Source organism: Bufo gargarizans, chromosome 10 (genome assembly GCF_014858855.1).
Source record: "Bufo gargarizans isolate SCDJY-AF-19 chromosome 10, ASM1485885v1, whole genome shotgun sequence".
NCBI lineage: Eukaryota > Metazoa > Chordata > Amphibia > Anura > Bufonidae > Bufo > Bufo gargarizans.
Window position 1 is genome coordinate 59,033,416 of NC_058089.1, and position 14,697 is coordinate 59,048,112.

Consider the following 14,697-nt stretch of genomic DNA (forward strand, 5'->3'; position numbering starts at 1 on the left):
AGCTCCATCGCGAACGCTCAGGTCTGAACGCAGCGTAAGGGGTTGAATCCCTCCCTTATCATTAATGTGTTCTTCTTTCTTTTAGTGGCTCTTGTGATCAAGGTCCGTCTGAGACCGAAACGTCAAGAAAACAGTCACATTCTAATTATTGACAATTGTTCCTTGTAATTTTACTTCTTTTGGAGGACTTGTCAAAAATAAATAACCTCTTTTTGCGTTTAACCCCTGAGTGTGCGGTGGTTCTCTTTTTCATTCAGCCGTGTATATGACGCAGTGGGTAGACAGGTGATACGCACCTGCGTTCCATCCTCGTTTACTAGTAGCGCCCCCTGCACGCTGGCAGCTGTCACAGTAACTTATAAGGAAGATCAATTTCCCCTGAGCTAATAATATCTGGTCTGCCTGTTCTCCGGTCACTAGCTGCTAAATATACCCCATGACTAGTACCGTGCTCCGACAACGCGGGCTCCGCTCCCTGTGGCACTGTTACACAGTGGACGCAGTCCTACGCATAGCTCAGGATCCCTGCTCTTTGCTCTCCTGTTATCAGGCGCTGCACCCCCAGTCCCGCTGCTTCACGACGAGGCCACTGACTTCTTCTGCTTGCACCATGGCCGGGAAGATTGACCTGAACTCTCCCTCCACCAGCTGGAAAGAGGCTAAAAGTGAGTAGCTGGGCTGAGATTTAACCGTGTACTGTGAGCCCCTTTAACGGGGTGTCTGTGTTTTGTTTTTTGTTTTTTTATTTAAAAGCCACCTCCTGCCAGTGGCAGATATGAGAGGGAACATACCTGCTCTCCCACACTCGGGCTTGGGGTCTGGCCTGACCAGAGACATGCTCAAGTGGCATGTGATGAGGCAGTTTTCAGGTAGAAATGTCTACTGCTGAATTGTAACATTTTGGGGTTGATCCTGCAGCATGTGCAGCACAGAAGTTTCATCCATACTATGGCTGTGTTGTTTGGCACAAACACATCAATGTGGCTCTGTGGGAGGGGGGTTACCATAAAAAAAAATGGCAGAATAAGTGCAAGCATTTTTTGTTTATTTTTTTTTGCCACATTTTTGGTGGCAGCTTTTCTGCCGTTCTTTTTCTGCACTGAGTCATTTTCACTCCCTGCGGTGGAGGATGCATGCCTCATCATAACATAGGCGCATCCTCTGCCAGTCCGTACGCCAACTGTGAAACCTACTCCAGACAGGTTGTCAATAACGTCAGTCTCTTTGCGTAAATGATAGTAAATTTGCCCTGTCGCTCCCTCACACCGGCCCTACCACTCCCCAGCGTCGAGGGCAGTGTGAAAACATGTGTTAAAGATGCAAAACAGAGTCTTGTGAATTTTTTAGACCAGAAATTGGCGTAAGCTGTCTTAATAAATGACCCCCAGTGTTCATTACCACTAGTGCTTTCTTTATGGCTTTTTTCTACTATAAGTTCTCATGTACACGGCTGTGTTTTGCGGTCCGCAAAACATGGATAGCGTCCGAGTGCAGGCCGCCATTTTTTTTTTTATAGACAAGAATAAGACATGCGGATGTGGGCAGCACACAATGAGCTGTCTGCATATTCTGGAGCCCCATTGAGATAAATCAGTCCGCGTCTGATCCGCAAAAAATGAAAATCAGACGCGGACCAAAACTACAGCCATGTGCATGAGCCCTTTAAGAAGGTGATGTTAAATTTTAAACACCTGAAAAAACACCAAGAGCTCCAGCATGTTGCATTTTTGAAAAGAGGCGAGAAAGCCCCCCCCAAAAAAGCCACCTAGTTAACAAATGCCAGGAGCAAAAAAAAAAAAAAATCCCTTGTGTTTCCTGCGTTCCATATTTCCCTAGACTTTCAGTTAACATCTGGAGCGGGCGTTTTTATTGCCAAAAAAGTGGGAAAAAAACACAAAGGTGCAGAAAAAAAATGTGTGAAAGCACCCTGGGGCTTCCATCCGGAAATTATCTCCTGTACTTCTGTGTGCTTCCAATACCGAAGCGGGTCCGCAATACACGGGACACCGGCCATGTGTATTCTGCATCACCGATGCGGACTCATTCACATGAATGGGTCCGCAAATCCGGAGATGTGGTGCGGAACAAAAGCACTACGGAGTGCTTTTGCGGGGTTCCGTGCTTCCGTTACGCTAAAAGATAGAACTTATCCTATCTTTTTTCCGGAACGGACGGACCGCGGAAGCCATTCAATTAAATGTGGTCGTGATCTGCATGCAGCTGGCCCACGGTCGGTGCCTGTGTTTTGCGGATCCGCTGCATGGCATGGGCAGCACACATTTGTGTGCAAGAGGCCTTATGCACACAGGAGCATACAGCGGCACACATACGCTCTTGTGCATTACTTGTGGTCTCATGGCTCTGCCGAGTGTCTACATACCAGCACTACCTCTGCTGGACGGTTTTATGCCAACAAGGGTAGTTTTGGGTGGTTTTCCAGCAATTGAAGATTAGTAAAAATTTACTATTCACTGACAGCAAGGCCTTAAGGAGTAAGAACAACAACCTCATACTCAATACCAAGAAAACAAAGGAGCTGATTCTGGATTTTAGGAAGAAGAAAGGAAAGGGACAACTCTCCATTAGCATTAGTGGTGGAAACGTGGAGATAGTTCAAAGTTTCAGATTTTTGGAGTTCATATTAGGGCTCTTTCACACTTGCGTTGTTCTTTTCCGGCATAGAGTTCCGTCGTCGGGGCTCTATGCCGGAAGAATCCTGATCAGTTTTATCCTAATGCATTCTGAATGGAGAGAAATCCGTTCAGGATGCATCAAGATGTCTTCAGTTCAGGACCGGAACGTTTTTTGGCCGGAGAAAATACTGCAGCATGCTGCGCTTTTTACTCCGGCCAAAAATCTGGAACACTTGCCGCAAGGCCGGATCCGGAATTAATGTCCATTGAAAGGCATTAATCCGGACCCGGTCTTAAGCTAAACGTCGTTTCGGCGCATTACCGGATCCGACGTTTAGCTTTTTCTGAATGGTTACCATGGCTGCCAGGACGCAAAAGTCCTGTTTGCTATGGTAAAGTGTAGTGGGGAGCAGTCGGGGCGCCCCACGCGCATGGATGACGTGATCGCATGGATCACGTCATCCATGCGCATGGGGCGCTCTGACGTCATTCTGGAGCGCCCCGGGAGCCGCGCGGACTGTAAGTATACTGCTCCCCCGCTCCCCACTACTACTATGGCAACCAGGACTTTAATAGCGTCCTGGCTGCCATAGTAACACTGAACGCATTTTGAAGACGGATCCGTCTTCAAATGCTTTCAGTTCACTTGCGTTTTTCCGGATCCGGCGTATCATTCCAGCAAATGGAGTACACGCCGGATCCGGACAACGCAAGTGTGAAAGAGGCCTTAGTCAGGACCTGTCATGGATAAAAAAAACTAAACAGAAATGACCAAAAAAGGCCTTCAGAGGCTTTATTTTCTGAGGAGTCTGAAGAAAGCACAACTCCCAAAACAGCTGCTAGTCCATTTTTACAGGTGCACCATAGAATCTGTTATCACATACTGCATCACAGTGTGGTACTCCGGCTGCTCTTCTGAGGACAAGAAGACCCTCAAGCTCATCATCAGAATGGCTGGCAGAATCACTGGTACTCCGTTACCATCACTGGATGACATCTTCACTACTCTTTGCAGAAACAGGGGAAAAATTATCTGCGGGGATCCAACTCACCCCGGCCACAGCCTTTTCACTCCCCTACCCTCTGGTAGGCGTCTTAGAGCCCTACGTGCCCGCACCACTAGACTGAAGAACAGCTTTTACCCCAAAGCAATCAGTCTCCTAAATGCTCAGAGATGATTGCCCCTTCCAAGGATAGAAACTACCACAGACTGAAAGTTACTGCTGCATTCGTGACCCTAAGATGATCTCTTGTCTGCAGTGGTGTCTAAATAAGTTTGTGTATATATTCATAAGCACGTCCTACTTTGCTCTTGCTATGTACATATATATATATATATATATATATATATATACACACTCACCTAAATAATTATTAGGAACACCTCTTCTATTTCTCATGAATGCGATTATCTAGTCAACCAATCACATGGCAGTTGCTTCAATGCATGTAGGGTTGTGGTCCTGGTCAAGACAATCTCCTTGGCGGTGGTTTCACTGAAGTTGCAGATTGCGGCACAATAGTTAACTAACTGTTGCGCTTTCTGCACCTGAAATACGCTAAATTTAGGTGTATTTCGGATTAATAAATTACCTCAAATATTTTAGCATTGCCGCATCCCAAGATTGGAATTCGAATCAGGGCTCTGGCTGGGCCAGGTGATGACCAGTGTTTTCTTTTACCTCCAGGCATGATGTCATAGATTGTAAGCTCTCGCGAGCAGGGCACTCAGTAGTAGTGTTTCAGTTGTATATTAGCCAGCTACAATGTCTTTTGTTTTGTACGTTCTGAATTTGTAAAGCGCTGTGGAATACGGTGGCGCTATATAAATAAATAATTTATTATTATTATTAGGCTACTTTCACACTTGCGCTTGATCGGATCCGTTCTGAACAGCTGGTTTGCACAGAAGCCCAGAGAGAGAGAGAGAGGGGGGCCCTTCCCAGTGCCAGCTGAAGTGTTTATTTTATTTTATTATTTCCCCCTCCCCTTCCTCTGCCAGGGTAACCTGGTCACTTTGGGGTGGAGGGGAGAGGGCTGATTAGCTGATTAGTACTTACTGTGAATCTGCTGCCCGTTCTGCCTATACTCCATAGCTGAAAGACCTGCGATGACATCATAGTCATGTGATCTTTTCAACACTGGAAGTGGAAGTAGGACCTGTGATGAGGTCACCATCATGTGACCAGTGCAGAAAAAGAGATATGTCCGGGTTCAGCTTTGAACCCAGACAACTGCTTTGAAGGGCATCTGTCAGCAATTTTGAACCTATGGCTGACTTGTTACATGTGCGCTTGGCAACTGAAGACACCTGTGCTGGTCCTATGTTCCTATTTGCCCAAACTGCAATGAAAAATGATGTTTTAATTTATGCAAATGAGCCTCTAGGAGCAACGGGGGTGTTACCATTACACCTAGAGGCTTCAGTTTCTTAGCAACTGCTGCTCCCAGTCTACTTTGACAGGACAGTGAAAATGTCATCACCCCTGGCCATGTGAACGTGCAGAGGGCGTGGCGGTTACAGAGAGAGCGGAGCCTCTAGGCGTAATCGTTTGCATATAATAAACATCATTTTTCTCAGCAATGCGGACACATATGAACATGGGACCAACACAGATGTCTTCAGCTGCCAAGTGCACATATAACAGGTCAGCCCTATAATTGTGCAAGCATAGAGGGAGTCCTGAGGGATAGCTGAAGGCCTAGGGAGCACTTTACTGTCAGCTATCTAAAAAATATGGACTTTACTTTGGGGAGGAAGCCTACTGTGAAGAGGGTATATCTAGACATAACTGTTGTGAAGTAGGCACATATCTGAGCATAGCTACAGTGAAGGGGGCACATATCTGGGCATAACTAATGTGAAATGGGCACAGATCTGGTCATAACTGCTGTGAAAGGGTGCATATCTGGGCATAAGTGCTGTGAAGGGGGCACATATCTGGGCATAAGTACTGTTAGAGGCACATATCTGGGCATAACTACTGTGAAGTGGGCACATATCTGGCGTAGCTACTGTGAAGGGGGCACATATTTCAGGATAACTACTGTGAAGGGGGGCACATATCTGGTCATAGCTTCTGTGAAGTGGGCACATCGGGCAGCACGGTGGCTCAGTGGTTAGCACTGGTGCCTTGCAGCGCTGGGGTCCTAGGTTCGAATCCAACCAAGGGCAACATCTGCATGGAGTTTGTATGTTCTCCCCGTGTTTGCGTGGGTTTCCTCCGGGTACTCCGGTTTCCTCCCACACTCCAAAGACATACTGATAGGGAACTTAGATTGTGAGCCCCATTGGGGACAGTTGGATGATGATGTCTGTAAAGCGCTGCGGAATTAGTAGCGCTATATAAGTGTGTATAATAAATAAATATCTGGCATAGCTGCTGTGAAAAAATTGAAAGGGTCTGAAGACTTTCCAAATGCATTGTACTTGTTCATATCATAAATTCCTCTGGAGATCAGTTTTCAGGACCCCTATTTAACATGAAGGTGCAATTAATGTTAGAGGGGGAAAACAAATCTAGTGCAATGTCTGAAACATTTTAAAAAATATTTTATTATGAAGTAGACCGTGTAGAATCAGATAAAGTCCTAAGCTTCTTGCAGCATCGTTTTTGAAGCTTTTCTTAGCTTCTTTATAATACTTCAAAAAGGGTATTCCAGGTTTTTGTTATTGATAGCCTGTCCTCAGGAAAGGCCATCACTGTCTGATCGGCAGAAGTCTGACTCCTGGCACCTCTACTAATCAGCTGTTTCGTTGTAGAGTTGGTGCTGGATTGAGTAGTGGACGGAGCTCTCCGTTCTTCTCATCCGTCAGATAAAAACAAAATCCTGTAAAAAACGGATCCTATGCATCAGTTATGAACATTTGGCATCTGTTTGATCAATTTCCATCAGAGATCCGTTATTTTAGATGGAACAAAAGTCCTGCATGTGTAGTGACCAGGAACGGGTATGCTGATGCCACTTTAATGCAGTGGCCGGGTCAGGTGGATAATAGTCTGTACGTGTGCCCTTCCAAATTTTTATAACGCACGTCACAGATTAGGAATGCCAAAGTGGTGTAATGGCCTATAATGTGTCTGTAGGATAGTGATAGTGGTATCAACGGTGTCTCCTACCTGGGTACGGCTGGACTCCTGGCTCACTTGCAATACATTTGAGTCTAGTGATAGTAGGAGTAATAGAGGAACTTGGCATGATAAATGATGTCCAGACCTTTTAGATGAAGTTCAAATGTTTCTTTATTTGAAATAACTTGCATCCAAGTGGTATACAGCTTTGGTCTCTTGGTCCCAGCAGGTTTTGGCAAGGATTGGCAGGAATAAATTCTTCTGCTTTAAATTTGGAGCTTGCAGGATAAGTCGTCTGCTTGATAGCTCTGTAATTGTGACAGGAATTAATCTTCTGCACTTTTCTGTAACGTCTGCTGTATGGGGGGACAGACTAACTGAGGAGGAATTAGCTTCTCCTAGGACTCTGGACTTATCTCTCAGATGGTTTCTCAGGGGATGCTTTCTTCATGGAATTTTGGAGATCGTCTGTAGTTTTCTGCTTCTTCATCCAGCTGAGGCTGAAGGTGCTCAGGCTGGGTATATGACCAAGTCTCAGCCGAAACTAGGTCCTTGCTGTCTTCCCTATGCAGGGTGTTCTTCTGAAAGCTATCACACAGCCTTTCCCTAGCAGGGTGGAGCCTACACTGACTCTAACTTCCTTCTCCACCCATGCTGCAGGATGTGGGAACTGCCCACTCTCTCACAGAGGGGGAGCTAAACTGGAATAATCCATTCCAGCTCAGATTCACTAAACTGGGACTTGTACCTTGCCAGTGTGTTGCTGCCACCTACTGGTAACCAGGCAAATTACAGGAACAATTACATTTAACATAGTTGTATGCACATTTGTGGAGGACATGAGCAAAATCACATCAGATGACATTATAAAGGCTCTTAGGAGATGATAGTGGGGTAGAGGTGTGTAGTAACACAACTCTGGGGTGTTACACATGCTGTACTTTTTTTTTACTTTTTTCCATCTAAAAATATGGATCTCAGATGGAAATGGCTCAAACAGATGCCAAATGTGCTGCATAGGATCCGTGGTTTGTTTTTGTTTTTGTTCTGACGGATCAGAAGAATAGAAAATGAAATAGAGATATAAACTCTCCCTAATTCAGGTGTCAGATCTACTCTGAATCAGCGGATCACCAAGGGTGCAGGTTGTTAGACCCTCACCAATCAGATACCAATAGTCTATTCAGAAGACAGGCTATAAATAGCAAAATCCTGCAATACCCCTTTAAACAAGATTTTTTTTCTGGCATCTTTCCGTTCCATAGGAAAAACTTTTGAAAAAGCACAATACCTTGAACATGTTGCTTTATGTGAAAAATGATTAAAATGTGGAAATGCAATGGGAAAAAAGTGCAGTGTAGTGCTTTGTAATGTATTTTGTTATGCAGTATAGATATTAAACTAACGTCTTAATTCTTAAAAAGTAAAAAAAAAAAAAAAAAAATTAAAGGGGTTATCCAATATCATAAACAGTCCTCCCATATGTCGGGCCCCTCACCGGTAATTTACTTACCCCACTCCCAGCACCGCTCCTGGTCCCCGCACCGCCGCTGCTGCTTCTACCTGTACATGGATGAAAACATCTGGTGTCAAGGGGGAGCAGCCATTGGCAGGCAGGGATGAGCCTCCCTAGCATCTTGGGTGACATAGGAAGGCTGGCCCCCACCTGCCATTGGCTGCTCCCCCACCCACCCCCCCGACACCAGATGTAGAGGGAGAAGCAGCAACGGCGGGAAGTATAGTCCCTGTGAGGTGCCCGGCACATGGTGGGGCTGTTTAAGATATTGGATAACCGCTTTAAAACTACTCAAAAGAACTTGTGAAAAATGGTAAAGCCCAAAAACTGAATGGGGGACATTTATTAAGCTATTTACGCCACTATTGTGGCATAAAAAAGCTGCAAATTTACTATACCTTACTCCAGAAACTGGTATAGGTTATAGCTGTGGTCTGTGCCTGCCCCTGGCTAGCATAGGCTAGAGCTTCTGTCGCACTTTTGCCTCTTAATAAATTAGGTGCATTTTACTGTAGTGCAGGGGGATCGGCGGTAAGGGTTAATGTATGTTGCGCTGTACCAACTCTTCTCGATGGCAGATGTTGGGGGGTAAGACGGATCAGGCAGTTGGATTTCAACATGCCCAGTCCTTCTCTTTTTGTGTGAGATAAGCCAGCACTAGGCAAGCTGGTGCAGCATACATGTGTATGGGGGAAGGGAGCAGAAGAAATAGCTTTTTTCTGACCTTGGTAACAAGTCTGTCTTATGATATTTAGGCCTTCAGTGCAAGGCTGGAGGGGGGGGGGGGGGGGGGGGGGGTCAGAATGAAACACAAATTTGTTGCATGTTGACATATAAATCTGACTTTTCTAAAAATATATTTATAGTAAGTGGAAAAGATGTAAGGGCCACCTCTAACTTATCTTGGTTTACTGTACATTTGAGTGCTATGGTTTGATGTCTGGGAGCTGCCATTACAGCCAGGTAGAAGCATCAATAGATGTGGACAGCACGACTCCCCCCCCACTCCACCCCTGTCCCTTTCAACTTTCAAAAATATTTTGACACCAGCTATAAGACTTAATATTGTCATACGGCCAGTCAAAAAGGGGACTATTTTTACGCCAAATGCTGGTGAAAAAATATTCATAAAGACACCCACCGTGTGCTGTCCAGATCCTTATATACATTCCACAGCTATATAATAGAGTTATAAATAGGCGTTTCTGACATAGGAGGGTGTGGAAGGGTAAAATGCAGGATGCACACAGCTGGTGTCCGTATTTTGTGGATCCACGTTTTGCGGACCACAAAACAGATACGTTGCATAGGGCTCATGCACACGGCCGTTGCCCTACAGCCTGCCAGTGAATGATCGCTGCTGGCAGGCTGTAGATCAACTTCTTAGCTGCGCGGGCCCTAAAGCGTGAGAAGTAGTTTTGAATCCAAATGCGTAAAAAATGGCCTGTGAAACCCTAAAGATACTCATTGGAATTTGGGCCCCTTTGTGCACCTAGGCTGCAAAAAAGTGTCACACGTGGTAAATATCTCTGTAAAAGACAACTTTTCCCATTTTTTTATACAAAGTTGTCATTTTACAGAGATATTTCTCTCACCCAGCATGGGTATATGTAAAAATACACCCCAAAACACATTGCCCTACCTGTAAAAAAATGGGAAAAGTTGTCTTTTACAGAGATATTTACCACGTGTGACACTTTTTTGCAGCCAAGATGCGCAAAGGGGCCGAAAGTCCAACGAGTACCTTTAGGCTTTACAGGGTTGCTCACAATTTAGCCCCACCCAAAATGCCAGAACAGTAAACACACCCCACAAATGACCCCATTTCGGAAAGTAGACACCCCAAGGTATTCACTGAGGGGCATAGTGAGTCCATTGGAGATTTTTCATTTTTTTTGGCCAGAAGTTAGCAGAAATGGAAACTTTATTATTTTTTTCCTCAGAAAGTGTAATTTTCCGCTAACTTGTGAAAAAAAATGAAATCATACATGAACTCACCATGCCCCTCCGTGAATACTTTGGGGTGTCTTCTTTCTTAAATGGGGTCATTTGGGAGGTATTTATACTATCCTGGCATTCTAGCACCTCAAGAAACATGACAGGTGCTCAGAAAGTCAGAGCTGCTTCAAAATGCTGCTTTAAACGCTATAACTTTTGCGCAAACCAATAAAAATACAATTATTGGATTGTTTTAAATTAAAGATATGTAGCACAATAAATTCTGACACAAAATTGTATAGAAATGTAATTATATTTGAATAATTTTACCAGAAAAAGTTAAAAATACACTTTTTTTGGAGAAAATTGCAGACTATTTTGATTAATATAAAAAAAAAACGAAAAATGGCAGCAGCAATGAAATACCACCAAATGAAACATCTATTAGTGAGAAGAAAAGGAGGTAAAATTTATTTGGGTGGTAAGTTGTATGACCGAGCAATAAACCGTGAAATTAGTGTAGTTCAGAATTGTAAACAGTGGTCTGGTCATTAAGGGGGTTTAAGCTAGGGGGGCTGAGGTGGTTAAAATTGGACCTCCACAGCAGCCCACCCCCTTAACTTTGACTTTTACAGCAGCCTTCCCCTTTAACAGTGAATTTCACAGCATAACACCCTCTTGACAGTGACCTCCACAGGGGCCTGCCCCCTTACCAGTGGCCTTTACAGCAATCTGCCCCTTAACACTGACCTCCATAGTGGACCATCCCCTTAACTGTGACCTCCACAGCAGTCTCTGCCCCTAGGGTGGCCATAGGTCCAGTTTTAGGCCGGACAGTCCAACTTTCAGACTCCCTGTCCTCCATATGGTGCATGGACTGGATGAACACAAGGATGTCCTTTTGAACAGCTCACTCTCATAAAGCAGCACTGTGCTGTCTGAGTGTGAGCTGCAGGAATAAAGTCACCATCGGTAACACTCACATGGAAAGGAATTTTAATAAACAGCAAACTAAGCTGCAAAAAACAGTGTCAGGCAGCTGCTGCCAAGGCCAATAAGATAATGGGTTGCATTAAAAGGGGCATAGATGCCCGTGATGAGAACATAGTCCTACCACTTTACAAATCATTAGTCAGACCACACATGGAGTACTGTGCACAGTTCTGGGCTCCAGTGAACAAAGCAGACATAGCAGAGCTGGAGAGGGTCCAGAGGAGGGCAACTAAAGTAATAACTGGAATGGGGCAACTACAGTATACTGAAAGATTATCAAAATTAGGGTTATTCACTTTAGAAAAAAGACGACTGAGAGGAGATCTAATTAATATGTATAAATATATCAGGGGTCAGTACAGAGATCTATCCCATCATCTATTCATTCCCAGGACGGTGACTGTGACGAGGGGACATCCTCTGCGTCTGGAGGAAAGAAGGTTTGTACACAAACATAGAAAAGGATTCTTTACGGTAAGAGCAGTGAGACTATGGCACTCTCTGCCTGAGGAGGTGGTGATGGTGAGTACAATAAAGGAATTCAAGAGGGGCCTGGATGTATTTCTGGAGTGTAATAATATTACAGGCTATAGCTACTAGAGAGGGGTCGTTGATCCAGGGAGTTATTCTGATTGCCTGATTGGAGTCGGGAAGGAATTTTTATTCCCCTAAAGTGAGGAAAATTGGCTTCTACCTCACAGGTTTTTTTTGCCTTCCTCTGGATCAACTTGCAGGATGACAGGCCGAACTGGATGGACAAATGTCTTTTTTCGGCCTTATGTACTATGTTACTATCCCTTCGACCCTTCCACTCCTGCAGCTGAGTAGATTTTTAACTTCATTTTCTCAATCTCTTTCAGCTGAGGAGTGGGAGGGGGCATGGCCTAACCGGATTGGGGGCGTGTCCTTTTGAACAGCTCACTCTAAGACAGCAGCACTGTATTGTCTGAGTGTGAGCTGCAGGGAGAAAGTCAGCCTCCGTCCCACCTCTGTAGCTTACAGAAGTTGATTTTTAACTTAATTTTTTCAATCCCTATCCACTAATAAGTGGGGGGCGTGGCCTAGCGGGACCTAGAAATTTTTAACTTCATTTTTTCAATCCCTGTCGGCTAAGTAGAGGGCGTGGCCTAACCGGATCAGGGACGTGGCTTAGTGGGACCTAGGGGCGGGGTTTTAAGTTCGTCTTTTGAGGGTGGACACATTGTGGCAGGGGGCATGTCTGGGCTCCTTCTTACTGGCTCATTTGCATACCAGATTATCTGGATTAAAACATCTATTGCTGAAACAAAGGCACGTCTTGAAATAAGGTACTAAGTGCTATTAGGCCATGGCTTTACTTCAATAGCGATTATCCTTGTGACAGATTTCCTTTAAAGCTGACCTACAGCAGTGAAAATAAATGGCTGGGTTGTTATGGAAACCTGGAGTAAAACTGTATGTGGAGGCTGGAGGACCTGCGAGCTTCTATTGGCTGATAAGGGTCATGTGACTAAGCTTCTATTGGCTAATGCATTTTTTGGGGAATATCTCAGGAACGGTATGTCCTAGAGAGCTGAGACCTGTTCTAAAACCTTCCCGGACACCTGATGTACCTGTGTGCCAAATTTTGTGATTGTAAATGCGACGGTGCGGATTACTTTAGCGGACATACATTCACACACACACACACACATACACTCAGCTTTATATATTAGATAGTAACCAGTCACAGTGTAGCTTTCATTTTTCAAGACCACTCTAAGGTTCCTTTTAGGCCTCTTTCACACGGGCGAGTTTTCCACGCGGGTGCAATGCGTGAGGTGAACACATTGCACCCGCATTGAATCCGGACCCATTCATTTCTATGGGGCTGTCCACATGACCGGTTATTTTCACGCATCACTGTGCATTTTTCACGCAACGCAGGCCCCATAGAAATGAATGGGGCTGCGTTAAAATCCCAAGCATCACGCATGGTTTCTAGGAGACGATCGGTATGGGGACCCGATCTTTATGATTTTCCCTTATACCATGGTTATAAAGGAAAATAATAGCATTCTTAATACAGAATGCTAAGTAAATTAGGGATGGAGGGATTAAAAAAAAATATAAAAAAATTAAACTCACCTTATCCACTTGTTTGCGCAGCCCGGCTCCCCTTCTTTCTTATTCTTTGATGAGCTGGGAGAAAAGGACCTTTGGTGACGTCACCGCGCACATCACATGGTCCATCACATGATCCATCACTAAGAATAGGACATGTTCTATCTTTTTGCAGAACACAGGTATTTTTTGGAATATTTGGCCCGTTTTGTGGATTTTTACTGTGTAGACATCTATGGAAAAAATTGAACACAGGATAAACCGGCATTTTTTGTAGTGGCCTGCTTTAAAAATCACAAATGGCAGTGTGTGTTGCGTTTTTGCATGCAATTTTTTATACTTAATGTATATTGCTCATACTGCTCTATAGAGGAAACAACATTACATGGGTTACATACTTTCCTGCAAAAGAACACAAGGCATACAAAACTTCATAAAAAGAAACACCAGGTGGTGAATTATACTACATGGCCAAAAATACCTAAAAAAAAACTTGAGCAAGTTAGTAGTTTCTTTGAGACTTTTTGGGCCAAGAAAATGTAAAACACAAAACTTCGTAGCAGTACTCCTAAGGGATAGCAGTTAATTTATGATGAGGCACATCTTTCAGCAGCAATTTCTCTTTAGGGCGTTTGGTAGCTTTCCAGCTTTTAAAAGACTAGCGCATACCCTAGTTTTTTTTAAGCCACTGGCTGGTTACTTGAGGGTATTTAAGGCACCTTCCTCTAAGGCACCTTCCTTTCTAGTAACCAGGAAGATGTACTGTTCTTTTGGTCTGCCTGTGTACCAACCTTTGCCTTTTTACAACTCTAACCGTCCACTGCCTGTCCTGACCTTAGACCTTTTTCACGTATTCACACTAACATTGCCTACCCTGACCTTTGCCTATTTCCTGACGAGTATTGTCTCTGACCCCAGCTGCTAACCACACTGGGACTTTTCCAAGAGGCAGGTGTCTGGTGGCTTCCCTGCAGCAAAGGACGGATCCCTGTATAGGGGTTAAAGGGAGAAAGCCCTGGGACCTCCAGGACAACACTCTTAGGTCCAGTCCAAAGTCAAGCTGGTTAGTTAGTACAGTGGTTCCATTTCCATATCCATGCTTGTAACAATAAGTCATTTTTAGAAGCAATATTTCCAATATTACACTAATTTTCTTTTTTATGTACTGTTTACAGCTTTCCTGAAGAGTCTCAACAGTAAGCAGAGACGTGAATATTACTCTGTGAAAGATTTTGTCAAGCTGAAGGAGATCCCAGCATGGAAAGACACAGCAAAAAGTGAGAGACATAAACATTCACAGTCTGCTTATGGTCATCTACATTTCTTTTTCACAGTGGCTAGTACTTTAGACTATGTTACAATAACGCTAAACTCACAAAAATGCACAAAATGCACAAATAAATCAGTCTTTCTGCTATTCATCTCGTCCTTTCCCTTGATCCTATTTTTTCATATTACAGTT

The 14,697-nt window shown here is 44.2% G+C and overlaps 1 protein-coding gene across 1 annotated transcript in view; it reads left to right on the forward strand.

The window, feature by feature from the left end:
- The first annotated feature begins 438 nt into the window (after positions 1-438).
- Positions 439-14,697, forward strand: part of MACROD1 (mono-ADP ribosylhydrolase 1) — a 1,160,748-nt gene continuing 1,146,489 nt past the window's right edge. The window contains exons 1-2 of the mRNA XM_044270759.1: positions 439-665; positions 14,411-14,512. Of these exons, the coding sequence (XP_044126694.1) occupies positions 611-665; positions 14,411-14,512 (157 nt within the window). The 5' untranslated portion in view covers positions 439-610. The remainder of the gene's footprint in view (positions 666-14,410; positions 14,513-14,697) is intronic.